The 22,504-nt window shown below is 45.8% G+C and overlaps 1 protein-coding gene across 1 annotated transcript; it reads left to right on the top strand.

Moving 5' to 3' along the window:
• Nucleotides 1-19,084: 19,084 nt before the first annotated feature.
• LOC141050165 (olfactory receptor 5G9-like) lies at nucleotides 19,085-20,044 on the top strand. The gene has a single exon (XM_073546998.1). The coding sequence runs from the start codon at nucleotides 19,085-19,087 to the stop codon at nucleotides 20,042-20,044; it is 960 nt and encodes a 319-aa protein (XP_073403099.1).
• Nucleotides 20,045-22,504: the final 2,460 nt, after the last annotated feature.

The following is a 22,504-nucleotide window of genomic DNA, read 5'->3' as shown; positions in this document are numbered from 1 at the left end:
TCACAGCTGTGCCATCGAGCCTGTCACATAGCGCTTAGATATCAGTGGGCCTCACACAATCCAAAAGTGTCCAGTGTCCAAAAGTGTGTGCAGAGATTCAAAATCTCACTTATCCTCTAGTCACTTTGGTCACAGCTGTGCCATCGAGCCTGTCACATAGCTCTCAGATATTCATTGGGCCTCACACAATCCAAAAGTGTCCAGTGTCCAAAAGTGTGTGCAGAGATTCAAAATCTCCCTTATCCTCTAGTCACTTAGGTCACAGCTGTGCCATCGAGCCTGTCACATAGCGCTCAGATATTCATTGGGCCTCACACAATCCAAAAGTGTCCAGTGTCCAAAAGTGTGTGCAGAGATTCAAAATCTCACTTATCCTCTAGTCACTTAGGTCACAGCTGTGCCATCGAGCCTGTCTCATAGTGCTCAGATATTCATTGGGCCTCACACAATCCAAAAGTGTCCAGTGTCCAAAAGTGTGTGCAGAGATTCAAAATCTCCCTTATCCTCTAGTCACTTAGGTCACAGCTGTGCCATCGAGCCTGTCACATAGCGCTCAGATATCAGTGGGCCTCACACAATCCAAAAGTGTCCAGTGTCCAAAAGTGTGTGCAGAGATTCAAAATCTCACTTATCCTCTAGTCACTTAGGTCACAGCTGTGCCATCGAGCCTGTCACATAGCGCTCAGATATTCATTGGGCCTCACACAATCCAAAAGTGTCCAGTGTCCAAAAGTGTGTGCAGAGATTCAAAATCTCACTTATCCTTTAGTCACGTAGGTCACAGCTGTGCCATCGAGCCTGTCACATAGCGCTCAGATATCAGTGGGCCTCACACAATCAAAAAGTGTCCAGTGTCCAAAAGTGTGTGCAGAGATTCAAAATCTCACTTATCCTCTAGTCACTTAGGTCACAGCTGTGCCATCGAGCCTGTCTCATAGTGCTCAGATATTCATTGGGCCTCACACAATCCAAAAGTGTCCAGTGTCCAAAAGTGTGTGCAGAGATTCAAAATCTCACTTATCCTCTAGTCACTTAGGTCACAGCTGTGCCATCGAGCCTGTCACATAGCGCTCAGATATTCATTGGCCCTCACACAATCCAAAATTGTCCAGTGTCCAAAAGTGTGTGCAGAGATTCAAAATCTCCCTTATCCTCTAGTCACTTAGGTCACAGCTGTGCCATCGAGCCTGTCACATAGCGCTCAGATATTCATTGGGCCTCACACAATCCAAAAGTGTCCAGTGTCCAAAAGTGTGTGCAGAGATTCAAAATCTCACTTATCCTCTAGTCACTTAGGTCACAGCTGTGCCATCGAGCCTATCTCATAGTGCTCAGATATTCATTGGGCCTCACACAATCCAAAAGTGTCCAGTGTCCAAAAGTGTGTGCAGAGATTCAAAATCTCACTTATCCTCTAGTCACTTAGGTCACAGCTGTGCCATCGAGCCTGTCACATAGCGCTCAGATATTCATTGGCCCTCACACAATCCAAAAGTGTCCAGTGTCCAAAAGTGTGTGCAGAGATTCAAAATCTCCCTTATCCTCTAGTCACTTAGGTCACAGCTGTGCCATCGAGCCTGTCACATAGTGCTCAGATATTCATTGGGCCTCACACAATCCAAAAGTGTCCAGTGTCCAAAAGTGTGTGCAGAGATTCAAAATCTCACTTATCCTCTAGTCACTTAGGTCACAGCTGTGCCATCGAGCCTGTCTCATAGTGCTCAGATATTCATTGGGCCTCACACAATCCAAAAGTGTCCAGTGTCCAAAAGTGTGTGCAGAGATTCAAAATCTCCCTTATCCTCTAGTCACTTAGGTCACAGCTGTGCCATCGAGCCTGTCACATAGCGCTCAGATATCAGTGGGCCTCACACAATCCAAAAGTGTCCTGTGTCCAAAAGTGTGTGCAGAAATTCAAAATCTCCCCTGTCCTATAGACGCCTTGTACCTTGTTTTGCATACTATATAGTTTGTTGGATTTTGTCTACATTTCTACCAAAAATGAGGAAGGCTGGTGGAAGAGGCCGTGGAATTAGGCGGGGGTTGGCAGCTGGTAATGATGGTGTTGGTGGTGGATCTGATGGTAGTGGCAAGAGCAAAATAGGACCGAATGCAGGAGGTGTTGAGCCTGCGTCATCGTCTGGCTACATAAGGCCTCGAACGCTTAGTTTTCTAGGAGTTGGCAAACCGCTTTTAAAGGCAGAGCATCAGGAAAAAGTTTTGTCTTACATTGCTGACTCAGCCTCCAGCTCTATCGCCTCCTCTTCTTCAGTTGTAAAAAGTAAAAGCACTGAGTCGTCATTGGAGGCTCATGTTCATGAACCACACCTTTCCTTGTGTCCTTCACCCCAACCAAGATTGAAGGATGACGCAGGCCATACTACTGATTACTCCATGGAGCTGTTTTCACATACCATGCCTGGATTATCAAGTGAAATGGTGAATTACCCAGGCCAAGATGAATCTGACATGGAGTGCACTGATGCACAGCCGCTGATGGATGATTCTGCTGGTACATTCACTCAGAGCACTAAATTGTCCTCGCAGTGTACAGAGCCAGATTCTGACCCTGATGAGACTCAGGTGCCCCTTCCCGCACACTATACCACCATACACGGTGACACAGAGGAAGGTGCACATGACATAGAAGAGGAGGTGATGGATGACCCAGTTGTTGACCCAGATTGGCATCCATTGGGGGAAGAGGGTGCTGCTTCCAATAGCTCAGATGAGGAGCATCCACAGCAGACATCGACATCGCAACAGCTGTTATCTGGCAGGCCCGGAGCACTCCAAAGACAGGTTCCAAACATCAAAAGAGTTGCTGGACAGCTTGTCCAGAGGGTCAAAAGATCACAGCGTGCTAGGCCGCAAAATGTCTGCCAAAGTAGGAAGTGTGCAGTGTGGCACTTTTTTGACCAAAATCCTCATGATCAGGCCAAGGTTATCTGTAAGAAGTGCGCAAAGACCTTTAGCCGAGGGAAAAATCTGAAAAATTTGAATACCAGTTGCATGCTTAGACATTTAACCAGCATGCACTTGCAAGCGTGGACACAACACCAAACCTCAAGTGCCACATGTGCAACTGATCACAACGAAGGTAGTCACCAACGCTACATTGTTTCCCCCACTGTAAGCCCACCGGTTAGCACAGCAGCAAATGTTGAGGTGTCGTTGCAAGGCCACAGCAGTCAGGGAATCCCACTGTTATATCAACGAAAGACTGATTCTAGGCCATCAGAAAGAACACCAACTCCATCACCATCATCAACCCTCTCTCAGTCCGCCCTGTCCACCGCTACTTCCACCATATGCAGCTCTCAAGTCCAGCTCACCCTCCCAGACACTATGAGTAGGTCAAGAAAGTACTCAGTCTCTCATCCGCGTACACTGGGTTTGAACGCCCACATTGCCAAACTAATCTCGTTTGAGATGATGCCCTTTCAGTTGGTGGAAAGCACAGCTTTCCGCGAACTCATGGCCTATGCAGTACCACGCTATGACCTACCCAGTCGCCACTTCTTCTCTCGCAAAGCCATCCCAGCCCTCCACCATCATGTGAAAGACCGCATTGTCCATGCACTCAAGCAGTCAGTGAGCGGAAAGGTGCACCTCACTACTGATGCATGGTCCAGTCGGCATGGCCAGGGCCGTTACGTGTCCATCACTGAGCACTGGGTTAATGTGGTGGATGCAGGGTCCACAGGGGACAGCGGTGGTGGGACAGTGCTGCCTAGCCCACGGTATAGGAAACAGTTGGCTGTAGGCGTTCCACCCTCCTCCTCCTCCTCCAGAAGCGAAAGCTCGTCCACAGAGCGCAGTCGTACGAGCACTCCATCTGCAGCTGCCACTGTTGCACACGATGTGTCCCCCTATCGAGCAGCTAGTGGAAAGCGTCAGCAGGCTGTGTTGCAGATGATGTGTTTGGGCGACAGACATACCGCCGAGGTGCTGGCCGAGTACTTGAAGCGACAAACTGAGTCATGGCTGGGCAGTGTACATCTTGAGGCAGGCAAGGTAGTTAGTGATAACGGACGTAATTTTGTGGCAGCCATAGCCCTTTCAAAACTCAGCCACATACCTTGCTTGGCTCACACCTTGAACCTGGTGGTGCAGTGCTTCCTCAAAAATTATCCGGAGTTAACAGCCCTGCTCCAGAAGGTGCGAAGACTGTGCGCGCACATCCGCCGGTCGCCTGTACACTCCGTTCGTATGCAGAAGCTGCAGCGATTGCTCCACCTTCCCAACCACCGCCTCATTATCGACATTGCAACAAGGTGGAACTCCACCCTGCACATGGTGGAGCGGCTGTGCGAGCAGAGGCAGGCCATAATGCATTTGTGGGAGGATACACGGCCAGGCACTTTGAGAGCAGACATGGAGTTGACAGGTGTGCAGTGGTCGAAGCTGAAAGACCTCTGTAAAGTCCTTCAGTGTTTTGAGGAATGCACACGGCTGGTAAGCGCAGACGACGCCATCCTAAGCATGAGCATCCCACTTATGCGTCTGCTCATGCAAACTTTGACGCACCTTAAGGAGCAGGCGTCTGCAGCCAATGTTGATGAGGAGGAAGAGGAGGAGGGAATCCTTGATGACATTCAGCCATTGTCTGCTCAGGGACCTCTCCTGGACGAGGTGGAGGAAGAAGAGTAGGAGGAGGATGATGATGGGGATGATTACTTAGGGGAGGAGGATGCATCTCGTGGGGCAAGTGAAAATGTTGGCGTGGCAAGGTCTGGTACAGGGTTTGTGCGTGACTGGAGGGATGTGGATTTGCCAGAAAGTGCTCCTCCAACCAGCACTCGCAGTGCATCATTGACACTGGGAACATTGGCCCACATGTCAGATTATGCCTTGCGGATCCTAAAAAGGGACCCCCGCATTGCCAAAATGATGAACGATGACGACTACTGGTTGGCCAGCATCCTGGATCCACGCTATAAAGGCAAATTACAAAACATCATGCCACAGGAGAACCTTGACCTAATATTGGCTAATAAACAAGCAACTCTGGTAAATCGGTTGCTTGAGGCATTCCCAGCACACAGCAGCGGTGATGGTTCTCACACAATCCGTACGGGCCGGGGGCAGCTTGGTAGAGGTGTTCGTGGTGCACACAGCAGAAGTGGCGTTGGAGACAGGGGTTTCATGACAATGTTGTGGACTGATTTTTCAAATACCGCTCACACAACTGGTAATACTGCATCGATGGAAAGTGACAGGAGACAGCAGTTGTCAACCATGGTTACAAACTACTTTTCCTCCCATATCGATGTTCTCCCACACAGGTCATTCCCCTTTGACTATTGGGCCGCTAAACTGGACACCTGGCCTGAATTGGCCCAATATGCCTTACAGGAGCTCGCTTGCCCAGCTGCAAGTGTGCTATCGGAAAGAGTCTTCAGTGCAGCTGGATCAATCCTGACAGAAAAAAGGACCTGTCTGTCAACCCAAAATGTGGATGATCTAACCTTCATTAAAATGAACCATGCATGGGTTTCCAAGGATTTTGTCCCACCTTCCCCTGATGACACGTAGGGTGACAGAAAAATGGCTTGCTTTGGTCCACCTCTTCCTATGACTTGACCTATTTCGCCTTTTGCATCAGCTGAATGTCCAACATCAACATATGCCACTTTCTAAAACTCCCTAACTGTGCTGCCTCCCCCCCCATGGCCGGGGTCACCACCTAGCGCACGACACCGTGCGAGTGCCGTTGCCCTGGACAGGTGGGTAGGCCGACTCTTGGGGGCGGGCACTGGCACAGGGTCCCTCATAGTGCAATCAAGTGTCTCTGACGGTGGTGGTGCACACCCGTCGTCAGACACACCGCTGTACTATGAGGGGCCCAGTGCCAGTATCGACGCCCACGAGTGGGCCCCCCTTGCTTGGGCAGGGCCCCAGCATTTGCAGTCTTTACCTCTCCCTGCTCCTCCGCTGTGTAATCTGGGCCGTCAAATCCATACTGTGCCTGACACCGTCTGAGCCTGCCTCCTGAGACATATATTTTGAATGTGTACGCTATCCATACATGTTATCCGGGGATACGGTACCCTTTCTAACCTTTGTGCAATCACGTGCAATCCATACTGGGCCTAACACCGTCTGAGCCTGCCTCCTGAGACATATATTTTGAATGTGTACGCTATCCATACATGTTATCCAGGGATACGGTACCCTTTCTAACCTTTGTGCAATCACGTGCAATCCATACTGGGCCTAACACCGTCTGAGCCTGCCTCCTGAGACATATATTTTGAATGTGTACGCTATCCATACATGTTATCCGGGGATACGGTACCCTTTCTAACCTTTGTGCAATCACGTGCAATCCATACTGGGCCTAACACCGTCTGAGCCTGCCTCCTGAGACATATATTTTGAATGTGTACGCTATCCATACATGTTATCCGGGGATACGGTACCCTTTCTAACCTTTGTGTAATCACGTGCAATCCATACTGGGCCTAACACCGTCTGAGCCTGCCTCCTGAGACATATATTTTGAATGTGTACGCTATCCATACATGTTATCCGGGGATACGGTACCCTTTCTAACCTTTGAGCAATCACGTGCAATCCATACTGGGCCTAACACCGTCTGAGCCTGCCTCCTGAGACATATATTTTGAATGTGTACGCTATCCATACATGTTATCCGGTGATACGGTACCCTTTCTAACCTTTGTGCAATCACGTGCAATCCATACACCGTCTGAGCCTGCCTCCTGAGACATATATTTTGAATGTGTACGCTATCCATACATGTTATCTGGGGATACGGTACCCTTTCTAACCTTTGTGCAATCACGTGTAATCCATAATGGGCGTGAGAACGGTTGGCGAGCTGTTAAGCAAGCTACAGCACCTGTGGTTTGCACACGTAAGTTTTTCATTTTTTCAGGAATGACGGTTAGGCCTAATTCCGGAACTGCAGTTGACCTGCACTTACTGGGAAATCATTGTTCGTGGGTAATAATTGTAATCAGTGATCACCATCACTAACGTTGTTCAGCGGGTTATCTGCACCTGTAAGCGACAAACGCTGGCCTTTTCAGTGTAGCGCACATGCAGCCACGGACATGTAAGGGCATGACACACCAGTTATTGGCCAATCTCATGTTCCAGAGCCTCACGTGTCCCTCTAGTAAGCCGGACTCGGACCGCGGGGCATGACGGAGTCTCGTTCGTTAACGGAATTAAGCTTGCAATGTGTGCATCTGTTCTGTAGCTGGCATGGTTGAGGTTTCCTAGGTGGAGTCGAATTTAACCGTAGGCTCCACTCCTGGTGGTGCCCTTCTGGACATTCCTTTAAGGTTCAGCTTTGCAACCATACTGCCCACGTAAAACAAACAATTTGCCTTCATGAACGCTGTTTGGAGGGTCATGACTCGTGGGAATAACACCGCCCAATCAGTTAACCTGCTAGAGAGATCCTTCGTTGCTCCCAAGCATGACATCACACTCCCTAGGAGGAAGGTAATGCCACTGTGGCGACCGTACTCCTGGGGGCGACACAAGTGCACTGATGCCCAGCCACTGCTCGATGAATCTGCTGGTACATTGACCCAGACCACTACATTCCCCTCGCACGCTACACGGCCTGAATCTGACCCTGATGAAACTCAGGTTACCCTTCCCATATACAGTTCCATCTTACATGGTGACAAAGAGGAAGCTGCAGATGAAAGTGCAGGTTCGGCCCACCCGCCATCAGACACACCACCGTACTATCAGGGGCCCTGTGCCAGTGCCGTCGCCAACGAGTGGGCCCCCCCTGCTTGCTCAGGATCACAGCACTTGCAAGGTTGAAATACTGTGCAGTGAGATGGAAGATGGGGACGACGAGGAGTCCAGACTAGTACAGGGATTCCCTAGCGAGGAGACTTATTTGATTGTTTTCAATGTTGGGACAGCAATTTTTGGGGAGCACGTTACTCTGGAGAATGATAGATGGGGCCCACCATACACTGGAACATTCCAAAGGTGGACATCAGACACTGGAGCAGCATTTACAGGGCCCATTATACACTAGAGCATTAGAAATGGGGCCCATTATGTTTGGAGCATTATTTGGGCCCATAAGACAGTGGAGCTTCATCCATGGGGACCAACATATACTGTAGCATTATGTGGAGCTCATCATATACTGTTTCAAACATTATATGGGACCAATGATTCTGTATGGAGAAATAGATGGGCCTCGTCATGAGATGTAAAAAGTGAGGTATTTTTCATTGTACTGTACCGCTATTTCTCTGCCGTATCGGAGCATGATGAGTTGTGGTATGTGTTAAAGGGGCGCTCTTTCGCCCAGGGCACATGAAAACCTGGAGCCAGCCCCCCCCACAACTTTAGCCAAATAACCCCCATTTTTCAGTGCGTAACTTGTATTATGAAGTTAATTAAGGTTGACAAGCTTAAGTAAGAAGAATTGATGCTTTTGGCATTCAAATGGGCACTGTAGGTGTGTTTCCTGTCCTCCTCTCACTGCCGACTTTTATTCCCCATTGACTTACATTGGGTTTCGTGTTTCGGGACGACCCCGACTTTTCCCTATAATCGGACGATCTTGCTCGACCAGACTTTTGGAAAAGTCGGGTTTCACGAAACGAAACGCGACCCTAAAAAACCAAAAGTTGCTCAACTCTAGTTGTGAGGAAGCTATCTTAAAGACTGTTGTTGCCAGCTGGATTGGGAGACACGTGCTACGGTTGTGGTATGGAGCCTGGACTGTGATTAAACACTATACTAGTGGGAGACACAAAAGCTGCGGGCCAACCAAAAGTTGGGAGACAGTGGATATCTCCTGGTATGAGGGCAGTGGAATTATCATCCCCAGGATGGGATCTTGTGGGCTAGGGACATTGCATTGTGACCATCTATCCTGAATTGTGGTAAATCCATGGATGTAGGGAATAAATAATACTTCTAACTTTAACCTTCCTAGGAGAGGAATACATCCTACAACCTCAGATCTTCATATGCTGATTAAAGTTCCTTTCCCAAGGCAGGAAATTCAGCAGCCATTTTAAGGTGATTCTGGCAACTGAGAGAACATCACATGTCACAGTTTCGCCATAGTGATAAACATCAGATAACAATTGAGGTGTCCTGTCACAGGTTTTACAATGGTGTGTAAGGAATAACTCTGGCCTAGGTTCGATTCTGTGTTTGTAAAGGCAAAATATATGGACCTTTGGGTATGTGTGATGATATTTTTACTTAGAGTCACTTTTAGACTGCATACTGCTAGATGACACAGTAAACCTGTACCCTATAATTGGATAAGGAAGGAGACAATCAGTGATGTAAAAATAAACTGTTGTTTACGGAATGGAATGATTGCCCATACTGTACATGCAGCCGGTAGCAGCAGTCAACCTTAATGGGGGACTCTGTTTTCAACTTTTATTTCTTACTCATTTATATAGCGCCGCCATTTATTCGATCGCGCTTTACAGACATTATCATCATCTGTCCCCATTGGGACTTGCAGTCTAAATTGTTTGCAGTGTGAAAGGAAATTGGAGTACACAAAGGAAACCCAATGAGAACATACAAACTCCTAGCAAATGTTGTCCTTTGTGAGATTTTAGCCCAGGACGTGAGAATTGCAAGGCTTCAGAACTAACCACTTTGCCACCGTGATGCCTCTTCAAATCTCTATTTCCTCAGCTCACTCTCTTGTGGTGCACATGTCCCAGCATGGCAAGTCCAGTGTTTGCTCACCAATGATCCCAGGTCTGGTCTACACGTCAGCCTCGGTTATACTTCACTTATTGCTATCTCAGGGCTACCCACAACACACAGGTTCATCCTAGACATCGGACTCAGTACTCCAGAAGTTGAGCTCTCCTGCCTGTTTTGTCTTCTTCTAATACAAGACACCATGGCTGGCTTGCTGGCTTCAGATGTTTCTGTCACTCCTCAAACCCAGTTGGTAGCTTGCTATCTCTTCACTACTGAATTCTTAGTGCCTAAAACTAGGAACTAACTTGACTCTAGTTTCCTTGCATCTCCTCCCTCCGTATGCACCTTCCTTACCCAGAGGCCAAATCTTACAGCCCAGAAGAAGGAAAAAGGATGAAATCACAAGAAAATATCAACATATCAATGGTCTTCAGGAAGGCATCAGACATCTCACTCCTTTACTGGTGCCTCAAAACTTCCGTTTATTCATCTGGATAAGGATATAGAGTGGATATCAAACGTTTCTACACCCATGTTAAGATACCAGGTTTTCATCATGTAAAAAAATATTCTTCCAAACGTTTAACACATTATTTTGACCAAAAATCTGTACAAATCCATTGAAAAAAAACCTGATGTTTTTATGGTGGAACAATGCAACATAAAGAACTAAAATAATGGGGTTGCATAAATCTGCATGTCACGGAGAACAGCAGAGGAATTTTGCAGATCCCTCTGCTGTCACCAGTTTGTCAGCGAGAATATGGTAGAGATCACGCAGATTCCACCGCTTGCCAACAATTTTTCAGGGAGACTCACCTCCACTGCCTCCAATTGTCAGGACAATTACGTAATTACGCCCATGGATGTCCCAGGAGATATTGTGGTCATGTTTCCGGCCACGATTTCCCCTTTCTATAATGATGAAATGCATCATGAATATCATCTTCCATCTTCCCAATATTAAGTTGGAGGCGTCTGGCTGGCTTTTACGGTGATGTGAATGAATGCATTATGTTCGTCCTTTCGCTACAATGCTGAAAACATATCTCCCATAAATATCAGATTGATGCAAACTCCAATATTCATCGCTGACCGGTCGCTGCAGAAAGTCTGACACCAGAGCTTCGAACAGAGGAAGCTCTTGCCTCAGAAAGGTAATTCTATGCCTCTGAACATAAAAATCAAAGCCTTGGTATCTGGTTCTCAGAGGAGGTCTTCTTTTGTAATTACCTGGCCACTGCAGGGGATCCTACTTCAATTTCCCCAGTGATAATTAATCCCATATGTTCTATATGAGGGTGATATGTCCCCTCTCTAGAGATATCTTATGGATTTTAATTTTTCTCTATGTCACTGTTCACCCTTAAACTAAGATGTAGTTGAAGTACACTTTGAACTTATAACTTCAGTCGTTTTGGGTGAGAGGCTATTTCAAAACTCTGATCTTCTAGCAATACCATTCTTGTGCTGGTTTGGTCTCTTAGGGTTGTTGTCATTCTGAAAGGTGAAATTCCTTTTCATCTTCAGCTTTTTAGCAGAATCCTGAAGGCTTTGATGCAAAATAGACTGGTATTTGGAACTGTTCATAATTTCCTTCATCTTGACTAAAGCCCCATTTACAGCTGATGGAAAAGATCCCCAACAAACAATGCTGTCCCCAGCATGACTCATTGTGGGTATGATGTTCTTCTGGTGCTGCGCAGAGTCGGCTTTACATCAACCATATCTTTTGGAACTATAGTCTAAAAGTTTCATGTCAGTTTCATCAGACAGAACATGTTTTCTATATGCTTTTGGTAGACTTGATGGAGGCTTTGCCAAAACATGGCCGAGCTTTGTAAGAAAGGCTTCCATCCTCCCACCTTAGCCCATGGGCCAGGTATATGAAGAATACAAAAAACACTTGATGACATCTTTGCAGTGTCCACTATATAATGTATCTAGTTCCACATCAAAGGTGGAAAATGTTCTGGAATAATTTTTCTTGTTATAATTTTTTACATGAAATAAGGGGTGAGGGGACGCCGAGCGGACACATCTTTCTTATCTGGTAATTATACGTTTTTACTTCCTAAGCACTATTCACTTTACCATGGTTCATGAATTGCTTGTAGGGACCTTGATTGGGGTTATCGCTATTATTACTTGTGCTCCGTTTATCTATATGGTTATTTTACCACATCGCAGCAATATGTTATATGTAATGTGATGTTTTGGGCTACATAATTAATAGCGTTTTATATTTAGGAGAGACATTGTCCACTCTATTGGTAAACTAGATTTCCCTATTATACCCGCTATAAGCAGCTATATGGAATTCATTTGGTACTGTGTGCATTGATGCTTTTGTATTTAATACAATAATTTTTGATTGATCTACCGCCGCTTTGTGTCCCCTGGAAAGAATTTTGCTTTTTTATTATCTATTTTTATCTTGATTGTTTAATAAAATATTGGTTTTAATGGTTGGGATCTCTTCCTTTTTTTCTCCATGAGACTCATGCATATGGGATTAATGTGTTCATTCTATTTGAAGTGCCCGATATGATTTTAGACATTTTTTTGTTGAATCAAGTTGGAGAAGTGTGTGTTTGAGCAGGAGTCCTTGCCTTTCCTGGGCTATATAATCTCTGCCCAAGGACTGGATCCTGCCAAGCTACAGGCGGTGATGGATTGGCAGGAGCCCCATTCCCTCAAAGTGATGCAATGCTTTATGGGGTTCATTAACTATTATCGCCAATTCATCCCCCACTTCTCAACCTAGGTAACTCCCTTGGTTGCCCTCACCAAGAAAGGAGCAAATCCCAAATTGTGGTCGGAGGAGGTCTCCAAAGTCTTCTTTTTTATCAAGTCACACTTCGCTAGCGCTCCCATCTTACATCACCCTGATGTAGATAAACCATTTATCATGAAGGTGGATGCCTCATCCGTCGGTGCTGGAGCAGTCCTGTTCCAAAAGGATGCTCAAGGTGGGAAGCATCCTTGCTTCTTCTTTTCTGAAACCTTCTCACCGGTGGAGAGGAACTATTCCATTGGGGAAAGGGAGTTGTGTTGTGAGCTCATTTTCGGGTTTACCTCTGGCTTCTGGTGAGGGTTATGGAGCTGGCTGTGCTGACAGAGGAGTAGTGAGTTCTCTATCTGGACTCCCTCTGTTGGTGAAGGGAGGTAATGAAGCTGATCTAAATGGCAGAGACCGACCACCAGAGGAAGAGGACTGTGATTGGACATCAGGAGTTTCTGATTGGATTTAAGGCAGCCGACTCCCTAGTTTCTTGCTGGTGATTTTTCCTGACTGTGGCTCCTGGTTCCCAGTTTGGTTCCTGCCTTCCTAAAGCTAAGTTTTCTCTGCTATTGTTCATATGAGTTTTTGTCTGGTTTACTTAGTTTTTGTGTTCAGCCAGCCCTGGCTGGGACTGGGCTGAATCCCCAGTTTTGTCTCTGATCAGTTGATCTCTTTTGCTCTGCCTTCAGAATATACCTGAGTGCTGATATAGTGATTTGAAGTCTAGCTACTTCAGGGCCTTTTTCTATCAGACGTGCTGGACATTCTTTTTGGCAGGGTTTTTTGCGTGATTGCAGACAGCAGCTTTTCTTTCCTGTCCTTTCTAGCTAGCGAGGGCCCCATCGTTTGCTCAGCCTATCTTTCTACCTGTGTCTGTGTTTTCTTCTTGTTTCACCGACAATACATGTTGGGGGCTGTCTATTGCTTTGGGGTCTGCTCTGGGGCAGTTTAGATTTTCCCTTTCTTTCTTTATGCTTATTTAGTTCTCCGGCCGTGACGAGGCGTCTAGGACCACCGTAGGCACACTCCACGGCTACTGCTAGTTGTTGTGGATAGGATCAGGGGTCTGCAATCCGCTAGTTACCAACCTCTCCGGTTTTCTGGGCTTAGCTTGCTTTTTGTTTTTTTCCTCCTCAGTGACTCATTCATAACAGAGTTGCTAGCCATGAAGTTGGCCTTTTTGGCGTGTAGACACCTCCTGGAAGGGGCTCGCTGTCCCTTCCAAGTGTACACTGACCACAAAAATTTGTTTTATTTGCAAACTGCCCAGCGGGTAAACTCTCGCCAGGCTAGATGGTCCTTGTTCTTCTCCAGGTTCCACTTCACCCTCCACTTTCTTTCTGGGGAGCAGAACATTCATGCTGCCGCTCTCTCCTGCTCCGTAGTGTTATCAGAGGAGGAGGAGGAACCTTGGCTAATTGTCCCTTCTGAGAGCCTGAGGAACTTGGCCCCGATTTTGCTTTAGTCTGTGCCCTGGACAAGACTTTTGTGCCACCTAATTTGCGACCGGAGGTTCTCTCTTGGGCTCACTCGTCCAGAGTTGGTGGATATTTTGGGACCAAGAGGACATCTGAGCTTCTGACGAGGACATACTGGTGGCCGCATATGATCCATGACGTTGGAGACTATATTCGGGCGTGTGTCTCCTGCTCCAAGAATAGGTCTTCTAGACAACAGCCTGCGGGGCTACCTTACCCCCTGCTGGTGGCAAACAGGCCCTGGGAAATGGTTGGGATGGACTTTGTGGTGGGCTTACCAAAGTCCCGTAGCTGCACAGTCTTCTGGGTCGTCCCCAACCATTGCTCCAAAATGGTGCATCTGGTGCCCCTTCCGTGGGTACCTTCTGCACGGGTCTTTGCTGCGTTGTTCATTAAGCACGTTTTTCTCCTACACGTTATGCCTGACAAGATTGTCAATGACTGGTGTCCCAAGTTTGCGTCTCGGTTATGGAGAGAGCTTTGCCGCCTGCTCAGCATTGAGTTGAATTTCTCTTCAGCTTACCATCTCGAGATGAAAGGGATGGAAGAGAGGGCCACCCAGACCCTGGTCATGTATCTGAAACATTTTGATTTGGCCAGGCAGGATGACTGGGCATCCTTGCTACCATGGGCGGAGTTTGTGATGAACAATGCCGTAGCCGATTCCACTGGACAAACCCCATTCCTCCTTAACCAACATCCGTGGGTTCCTGTGCCGATGCCAGTGTCTTCCACCGACTCTAGGGTGGCAGACTGGGCAGTGGAGGCACGTGACATTTGGGACCGCACACAGGATGCCATCCGGGCCTCGAAGGAGAGAATGAGGGTTTCAGCCGATGCTCACCGGCACCCCGCTCCGACCTTTGTTCCTGGCGACTTAGTGTGGATCTCCGCCCGTAATATCAGGCTGCGAGTTGAGTCCAGTAAGTTTGCGCCTCGCTATATAGGTCCCTTCAGGGTCCCGGAACAAGTTAACCCTGTGGTCTATCACCTGGCCCTTCCTCCACGCCTAGGTATCACCAACACCTTTCATGTGTCCCTCCTAAAACCCGTTCACATGTCCCGAATTTCCGAGTCATCTGCCGGGACATTGGGCTCATCTACGGACGATTAGTAGGTGAACACCATTGTTGCGTGCAAGGTGGTACGTGGTAAAAAGTACTATTTGGTGGACTGGAAGGGCTCATTGGAGATTGTAGGTCATATGCTCAGGTTCTCAAGCAGCTCGGATTGGGCCATCAACAAGGTCCCAGAAGGCTGTAGTTATAAAAGGATCGCATGGCCGCATGGCTGTGCGCTAGTATAGACAATATGGAGTGTGAGTTGTGTGCACGTATGAATGTCTCTGGTGACTGACCCATTATGAAACCCCTACCCTTGGTACGCATGTGTTGTTCAGCCTTGCCAGTTAGTGCCTAGGCTGATAGTGTAGGTAGGAGGCAGAGTCAGGGACTAGCTTCAGCGCTTTGCAGTGGCTTACCTGTACGCCACTGTGCACTTTTTCTGCACTCAACAGTAGCCAGTGTCTATTAGCGCAGACTCAACTGTGCCCTGTGACAATTAACAGGGTGCGGCATCTGTCTTATGCAGCATCGGGCTCTGTGAAGCAACAGAGCTCGTCGCTACTACATACTGGGTGGCGTCTAACCCACGTGTGTTCAGTGCAATACCACCATTTAGTGTCCGCCATTATCGAGCAGCAGTCAACATCTCTGCACGATGGACCCCGGGCTGCAAACGCACCTTATTATTATTTGGTGCGTTCCGCCAGCCCTAACAGAGACTTTCTACAAACCTCCCATTTTCAGGCACTAAAGACCAATCTGATTGACCCTTGAAAAATCAAGAAGGATTTAGTTTTCTCCAATAATGAAATAATCAAGTTTCAATTTACGAAGGAGGTCATCTACAAAAGAAAAAAAATATTCCCTCTCTTCCAAAAATGTCTATAATTATAATGGCTAACCTTTGGAACATGACCAGGATAATCCTACTAGCCCAATATCCTATGTTCTGTTAATGAGCTTGATATTGTACCCAAAGGTTGCACTAGAGAAATAATTTTCTTCCTTTTGGAGGAGAGCTAATTTTGCATACTACTCCAGGTAGACCTCCTCCAACAGAATCGGAAGCTTCTAAGAACCAAGTATGGATCTGAAATTATTTCATTTCCGTAGATTTTGTGTATGGATAGGTTAATATCCCCCTGATGCTTCACCCAATTCATATTTCCCCAGCTTGAGAAGTCAGGTCTCTTTGGATTAATTATGAGGACACGGCTCATTGAGGTTTTCTCACAGTGATGTACATAATGTATTCCACCAGCATGTTATTTACCAAAGAATATGGAAGACTCACTGGACCTGCTGCAGAACATCCACTCAACCAAGGTACAATGTAACCTGTGTCAATGGGACAATTACAATGCTGGTAAAAGGCCTGGATATTCCAACATGCTCCATATCACTACATACATACATATATAGTGCCTTGAAGAGATATTTAATCCCTGTGAACTTTTCCACATTGTATCACATTACAGTCACAAGCAAATATATTTTGAGATTGTATGTGATACAGCACAGAGCAGCAAGGATTTGTGAAGTGTAATAGAGATGATAGATGGTTTCTTTCATTTTAAAAATATAAATATGAAAATTGTGGTTTCTTTTACTTTCAGCTTTGTAGCACCACCTTTCACTGCAGTTACTGCTGCTGTCTTTTGGGGTCTGTCTCTCCAGCTTTGCACATCTAGAGGTGACATTTTGCCCCTTCCTCTTTGCACACTCGCTCTCGCTCACAGACATTGGATGGAGACATCTGTGATCAGCAATGTTCACGTCTTTTCACAGATTTTCTGATTTGGGTCTGGACTGTGACTGGGCTGTTCACACTCAGGAATATGCTCTGATCAAGACCCTCCATTGTAACTCTGGCAGGATGTTTAGGGTTGTGGTCCTGCTGGAAAGTGGCCAGTCTAAAGTCTTTTGCAGTCTCTAATAGTTTTTCTCCAGGATTGCCCTTTCTTTAGCTTCATCCATCTTTCCATCAACTCTGACCAGCTTCCCTTCCTATGCAGAAGAAAAGCCTCTCCAAAGCAGGATGCTGCCTCCACCATGTGTGACGGTAGGGATGGTGTTTTCAGGGTGATATGCAGTGTTGGTTTTCTGTCTCATATAATGTTTTGCATTTAGCCCTAAAAGTTCTAATTTGGTCTCATCTGACCAGAGCCCCTTCTTCCACGTGCTCGCTGTGTCACCTACATGACTTTTTGTAAACTGCAAATAAGACTTCTAAAGAATTTATTTCAAATATGTTTTTTTTCTTGTCACTGTTCCATAAAAGCCAGATTTGTGGAGCATATGACTAGTAATCCTGTGGACAGATTCACCCATCTGAGCTGTGGATCTCTGCAGCTCATCGCTGACCTGTCTGGTGGGCTCCTTGGTTTTCATGCTGCTGTTTGATCTCTAATGTTCTTACACAAACCTCTGATGTCTTCACAGAACATCTGTAGTTATACTGAGAACAAATCATACACAGATTGACTTAGTTTGCTAGTTATGTGACTTCAGAGGGTGATGGATCACTTAGAATTTTATTTAGGGGTATCAGACTACAGGGGGATGAATACAAACGCACCTCACAACTTTCAGATTTATATTTTTTAAATTAGAAAACCCTGCGTAATTTCCTTTACACTTCACAAATACTTGCTACTTTATCACATAAAATCCCAGAAAATTCATTTATCTTTGTGGGTGTAACGTGAAAAATTGTGGAAATGTTCATGGAGTATGAATGCTGTATATACTCGTGTATAAGCCGAGTTTTTCAGCCCCTTTTTTGGGCTGAAAAAGTCCCTCTCGGCTTATACACGAGTCATACACATGAGAGCCAGCGAGGGAGGGGGAGCAGGAGACATGATACTCAACCCTCCTGGTGTCTGCTTATCTGGCTCAGCTACATCTCAGTCCCGGTGTCTGCATCTCCCTTCCTGTCTTCCGCCTGTGTGGTCACATGGTACCGCTCACTAAAGTCATGAATATGGACGCCTCTCCACTCTCATAGGGGTGGAGCCGTATATTAATGACTTTAATGAGCGGTACCATGTGACCGCACAGGAGGAAGACAGGAAGAGAGATACAGATGCCAGGACTGAGATATAATAGAGCCGGATATGCAGATGCCAGGAGGGTGAGTAGCACTGGGGGAGGGTGAGCAAGCCATGACATAAGAATGCCATAAGGAGAGGTGAGTATGTAATTTTTTTTTAAAATCGCAGCAGCATTATTATATGGGGCATATATGGAGCATGTTATGGGCCACCAATAACCTTTGTGCAGCATTATATGGGGCATATATTAATATGGAGCATGTTGCATTTCCCAACCTCGGCTTATACTCGAGTCAATAAGTTTTCATAGTTTTTTGTGGCAAAATTAGGGGGGTCGGCTTAAACTCTGGTCGGCTTATACACGAGTATATACGGTACTTTTTCATGTAGTTTGATTATAAACAAAAGATGCCCAGGTTATACCAGCTGTACATACAGTACATAATTGTATATAGACGATACCCTGGTTATACCAACTGTTGCCGAGTGTGATTGGTTTGCCCTGCAGATTTTGGGGGTTACCTGGTAATACAGTCCTAAAATAGACTGGTCTAGGTTGGGTTGAGTAGACAAAAGTAAGGGTGGCAAAGTGAGAGTCGTACAGGGCCAGTGTGAGTGTTTAATGGGCCTGAAGTGTGACCTGATTGTCCCATGCTAAGATTACCTGCTGGATGTTATCTCTATAGGGAACTTATGTGTGTACAGAACCCAGAGAAGCAGGGTCTGCATCTAATAGGCATAGCCATGAGTGTTGGGTCTGTGAGAAAGGATGGAAAAAGGGAACTTTTTGTTAGAGACACATGTGGTCGATGACACTACTTACATGAGGATGCAATTTCTCCAGTATATTGACCTTACATGATGTCTTTATGTCACTAGTTTCTTTGGAGTGGTATGATAGTCCTTGTCTAAAGAAGAGTGGTAACATCTATCCAGAACTAATAACTGTTTCTATGGGAGCTAATATTTTGGGCTACTGAGTGAACCTTTTTCTTATTTTTCCTCCAGATAATGAGCACAGTAAACCAAACAATAGTCTCCACGTTTATCCTGCTGGGATTTCAGAGTCTTCATCAATACAGAAGTCTCCTTTTCTTAACTTTCCTTCTTCTCTTTTTGGCCATCATTTTGGGTAATCTTCTTATCATTCTCTTGGTGTCCCTTTGTGAGAACCTTAACTCCCCTATGTATTTTTTCCTAAGTCATCTCTCATCATGTGACCTCCTCCTATCAGTAGTTATTGTCCCGTTGATGCTAACCACAATATCCAGAGATAATGGATCAGTGTCATTTTTTGGATGTTTTACCCAATTTTACCTTTTCGGAGCATTGGCCACAACGGAATGTCTTCTTCTTTCAGTAATGTCCTATGACCGATACGTGGCCATATGCAACCCGTTGCGCTACTCTTCCATCATGAACTTTCGAAGGTGCCTCTATCTCGTTCTTTTGTGTTGGGTCATAGCCTTTTCCCTCATGTTAAACACAACCTTTCAATTGTTCAAGCTGCAGTTCTGTGGACCCAATGTCATTGATCACTTCTTCTGTGATCTGGCCCCACTCCTACAACTTTCTTGCTCAGATACTTCCTACATGGAGATGGAGAACCTTTTGACTGGTGGCCCTGCAACTTTCATCCCTTTAATGTATATCACTGGAACATATTTTGCTATTTTTTTTAACCTACTAAAAATTCCTACGACTATTGGCAGACAGAAGGCCTTCTTTACCTGCAGCTCTCACTTGACGGTGGTGTGTCTATATTATGGGACGCTCATTGTTGCCTATCTGTTCCTATCTAAAAATCCTTCCTTAGATATTAATAAGATTCTTTCCTTACTCTACACAGTGATGACCCCATTGGTCAATCCCATCATTTACAGCTTGCGGAACAGGGAGATTAAAATAGCATTTTCCAAATTAGTCAGTATAGACAGAAGAACCTTGCCCCAAAAGTCTACAGAAAAATAGTATCTCCTGTGGTCATGGGGTTTGTAATATATAAAAGGCTGCAGAGTCCCTAGAGTCCAAAACCATGGCCTGAGATTTGTTGTAGATGGAAAGTCCCAAAAAATGTTCCCACGACCAGAAGCTATTGATTATTCACTTACCAATTGGCCAATAATCACAGAATTTTTACTTGACATCTAATTTCTTGATGACAATACAAAATTCCAAATCTGAGGCTGCACTAATAAGAGAGATTCAAATGACTAGTGATGATCGAATAGTGAAATATTTGGATTTGGGAAAATCGGCACAAATAATTTGTAATATCCATGCATTCGTAATGAATAACGAATCCAATGCAAGTCAACGGGAAAGCCGAATATTTTTCTGCTGGACCCAACAAACAGGTCTGGGGGCATGAGAAAAAAAGCTGAAATGGATGGGAGACAGCTAAAACTAAATGGGAACAGCATGGAGAAGATGCCGGCATGTCTTTCTGACTCACATATGGTATCTGGGAATAATGTTTGTCGGACTATTGCGCCGATTATATGGATTTTTATAAAGACCTACCAAACCACACCAATTTTTTTTAAAAGGGAAAAATGGTAAGAAACATGTTTTTCCTTCGTAATGACATGTAAATAAGGCAAAATAAAAAAAATATATAAAAAGTATACCTCCTTTAGGATATGTTTATGCGGAGCATTTTGGCTTTAGTTTTTTCTTTAACATTTGTGAGGGGTCTCACATCTATATTTAGGAGGTCTCTCCCTCATTTCAAATAGTTACCAGATAGTGGAATACATATTTCTCACCCTTTTACAATGCCAGCTAATACATGCCCATTTGAATTTTGGGCTTTGTATTATTGCCCCTCCTAAATTGTCACGTAAGAGTATTTCTACCCAGATTTTGCCAGTTGCACAATTGCTAAACACATATTACACACATGGTCAAAATTGTTGGTACCCCTTGTTTAATGACAGAAAAACCCACAATGGTGACAGAAATAACTTGAGTCTGACAAAAGTAATAATAAATTCAAAATCTATGAAGATGAACAAATGAAAGTCAGACATTGCTTTTCAGCCATGCATCCACAGAATTTAAAAAAAAAAAAATAAACCTCATGAAATAGGCCTGAACAGAAATGATGGTACCCCTGAAAATAATGTGACAAAAGGGCCATGTTACATCGCGGTGTGTCCACTAATGATCATCACAGGTGTCTACAATCCTGGAGTCAGTGAGTGGCCGGTATAGAGGCTACAGATACTCACTGTGCTGTGTGGTGACACGGTGTGTATCGAGCCAAAGTGGACTTCATGGAAGGCGACCAAGGAATGCACCATTGTTGAAAAAGAATCATAAAAAAGCCAAACTACATGTTGACAAGCCACAAAGCTTCTGGGAGACTGTCCTATGGACAGATGAGACAAAAATGGAATTTTGTGGCAAGGCACATCTGCTCTATGTACACAGATGGAATGAAGTGTGGTGCCCCTGAGGGTTCAGTCACCACAGAGGTACTGCACCTCCTCCTGAGGTGTAGTATCCTACTTCCCAGGTAAGATGGTAACACCTGACCAGACTCCAGCACCTACATACAGCACAGACACCTTAGAACAGCAGAGCACCCTTTATGGCAGCTGTTTTGGTTCATGAAGGGTCCGGGGTGGTGGGTGGAGCTTAGAAACACTAGAGGGGAAAGCTGACAAGAAGTTAGTCAGTTCCCCACAGGGGGAAGAAAGGAGAGGATCTTTCTGCAGAGAGTTCCCCTACGGGAAGCAGGGAAAGGACGTAGATGCAGCAGCCTCCTGTGAGCAGGAGTTGCTGGCAAGGAAAGAGGAAGAAAGAGGGATCAGTTGTTCAGGAAGAAGATAGATAAGAACGGAACGTGAAGAGGAGAGAGACTGGGGATTGGGGCTAGTGCACAGCTCTTCCCTAAGTTCATTGCGCCAAGGTCGGGCTCCGGTATCCGAGGCTGTGTGTGTGATACTAATGATCCTACAGCAGAAACCGGAGGAATAGAAGTTGTGACCGCTTTATTCCCACCTAAGACTCGAAGACACAGTGGCAACGTGTGTGAGCCAGGACATGATTGTATGGAGTCCCCGAAGCAGGCTACAGCCGCCTTTCATACGAGTGGAGTTTAAGTAACATTAAGTAGGAGGAACTTGAGTGTAATTCAGAACTACAAGTACTTCAGATTAGCGCTAGAAAGGAGATGATCAGAAAAGACACATTTGGAAGGGGGTGCTGGAAGAGTTAATCCATATGCCTGGGAGTAGGCTGAGCCCCTGACCTGGAGGCTGCGGCATTGAAGCGGGCACCTGTCTGTGCCAGAAACGTGAGTAAAAGAATTGGAATTGCACTCAGCTGTGTCATTGCCTTCCTCCTGCGCCAATCGACTCAACACTGCTACATCTCTGTGCCTAACACTACATCTACCTCCACACCTACTACTACTGCCCTGGG

This window comes from Dendrobates tinctorius, unplaced genomic scaffold, assembly GCF_039654945.1.
Source record: "Dendrobates tinctorius isolate UK_male_01 unplaced genomic scaffold, ASM3965494v1 ptg000151l, whole genome shotgun sequence".
NCBI classification, from domain to species: Eukaryota; Metazoa; Chordata; class Amphibia; order Anura; family Dendrobatidae; genus Dendrobates; species Dendrobates tinctorius.
The sequence above is the reverse complement of the archived record's forward strand: the minus strand, read 5'-3'. Positions and strand labels throughout refer to the sequence as shown.

Excerpts from the sequence above, each read along its gene's own strand:
- LOC141050165 (XM_073546998.1), top strand. The coding sequence starts at position 19,085 with ATGAGCACAGTAAACCAAACAATAGTCTCCACGTTTATCCTGCTGGGA.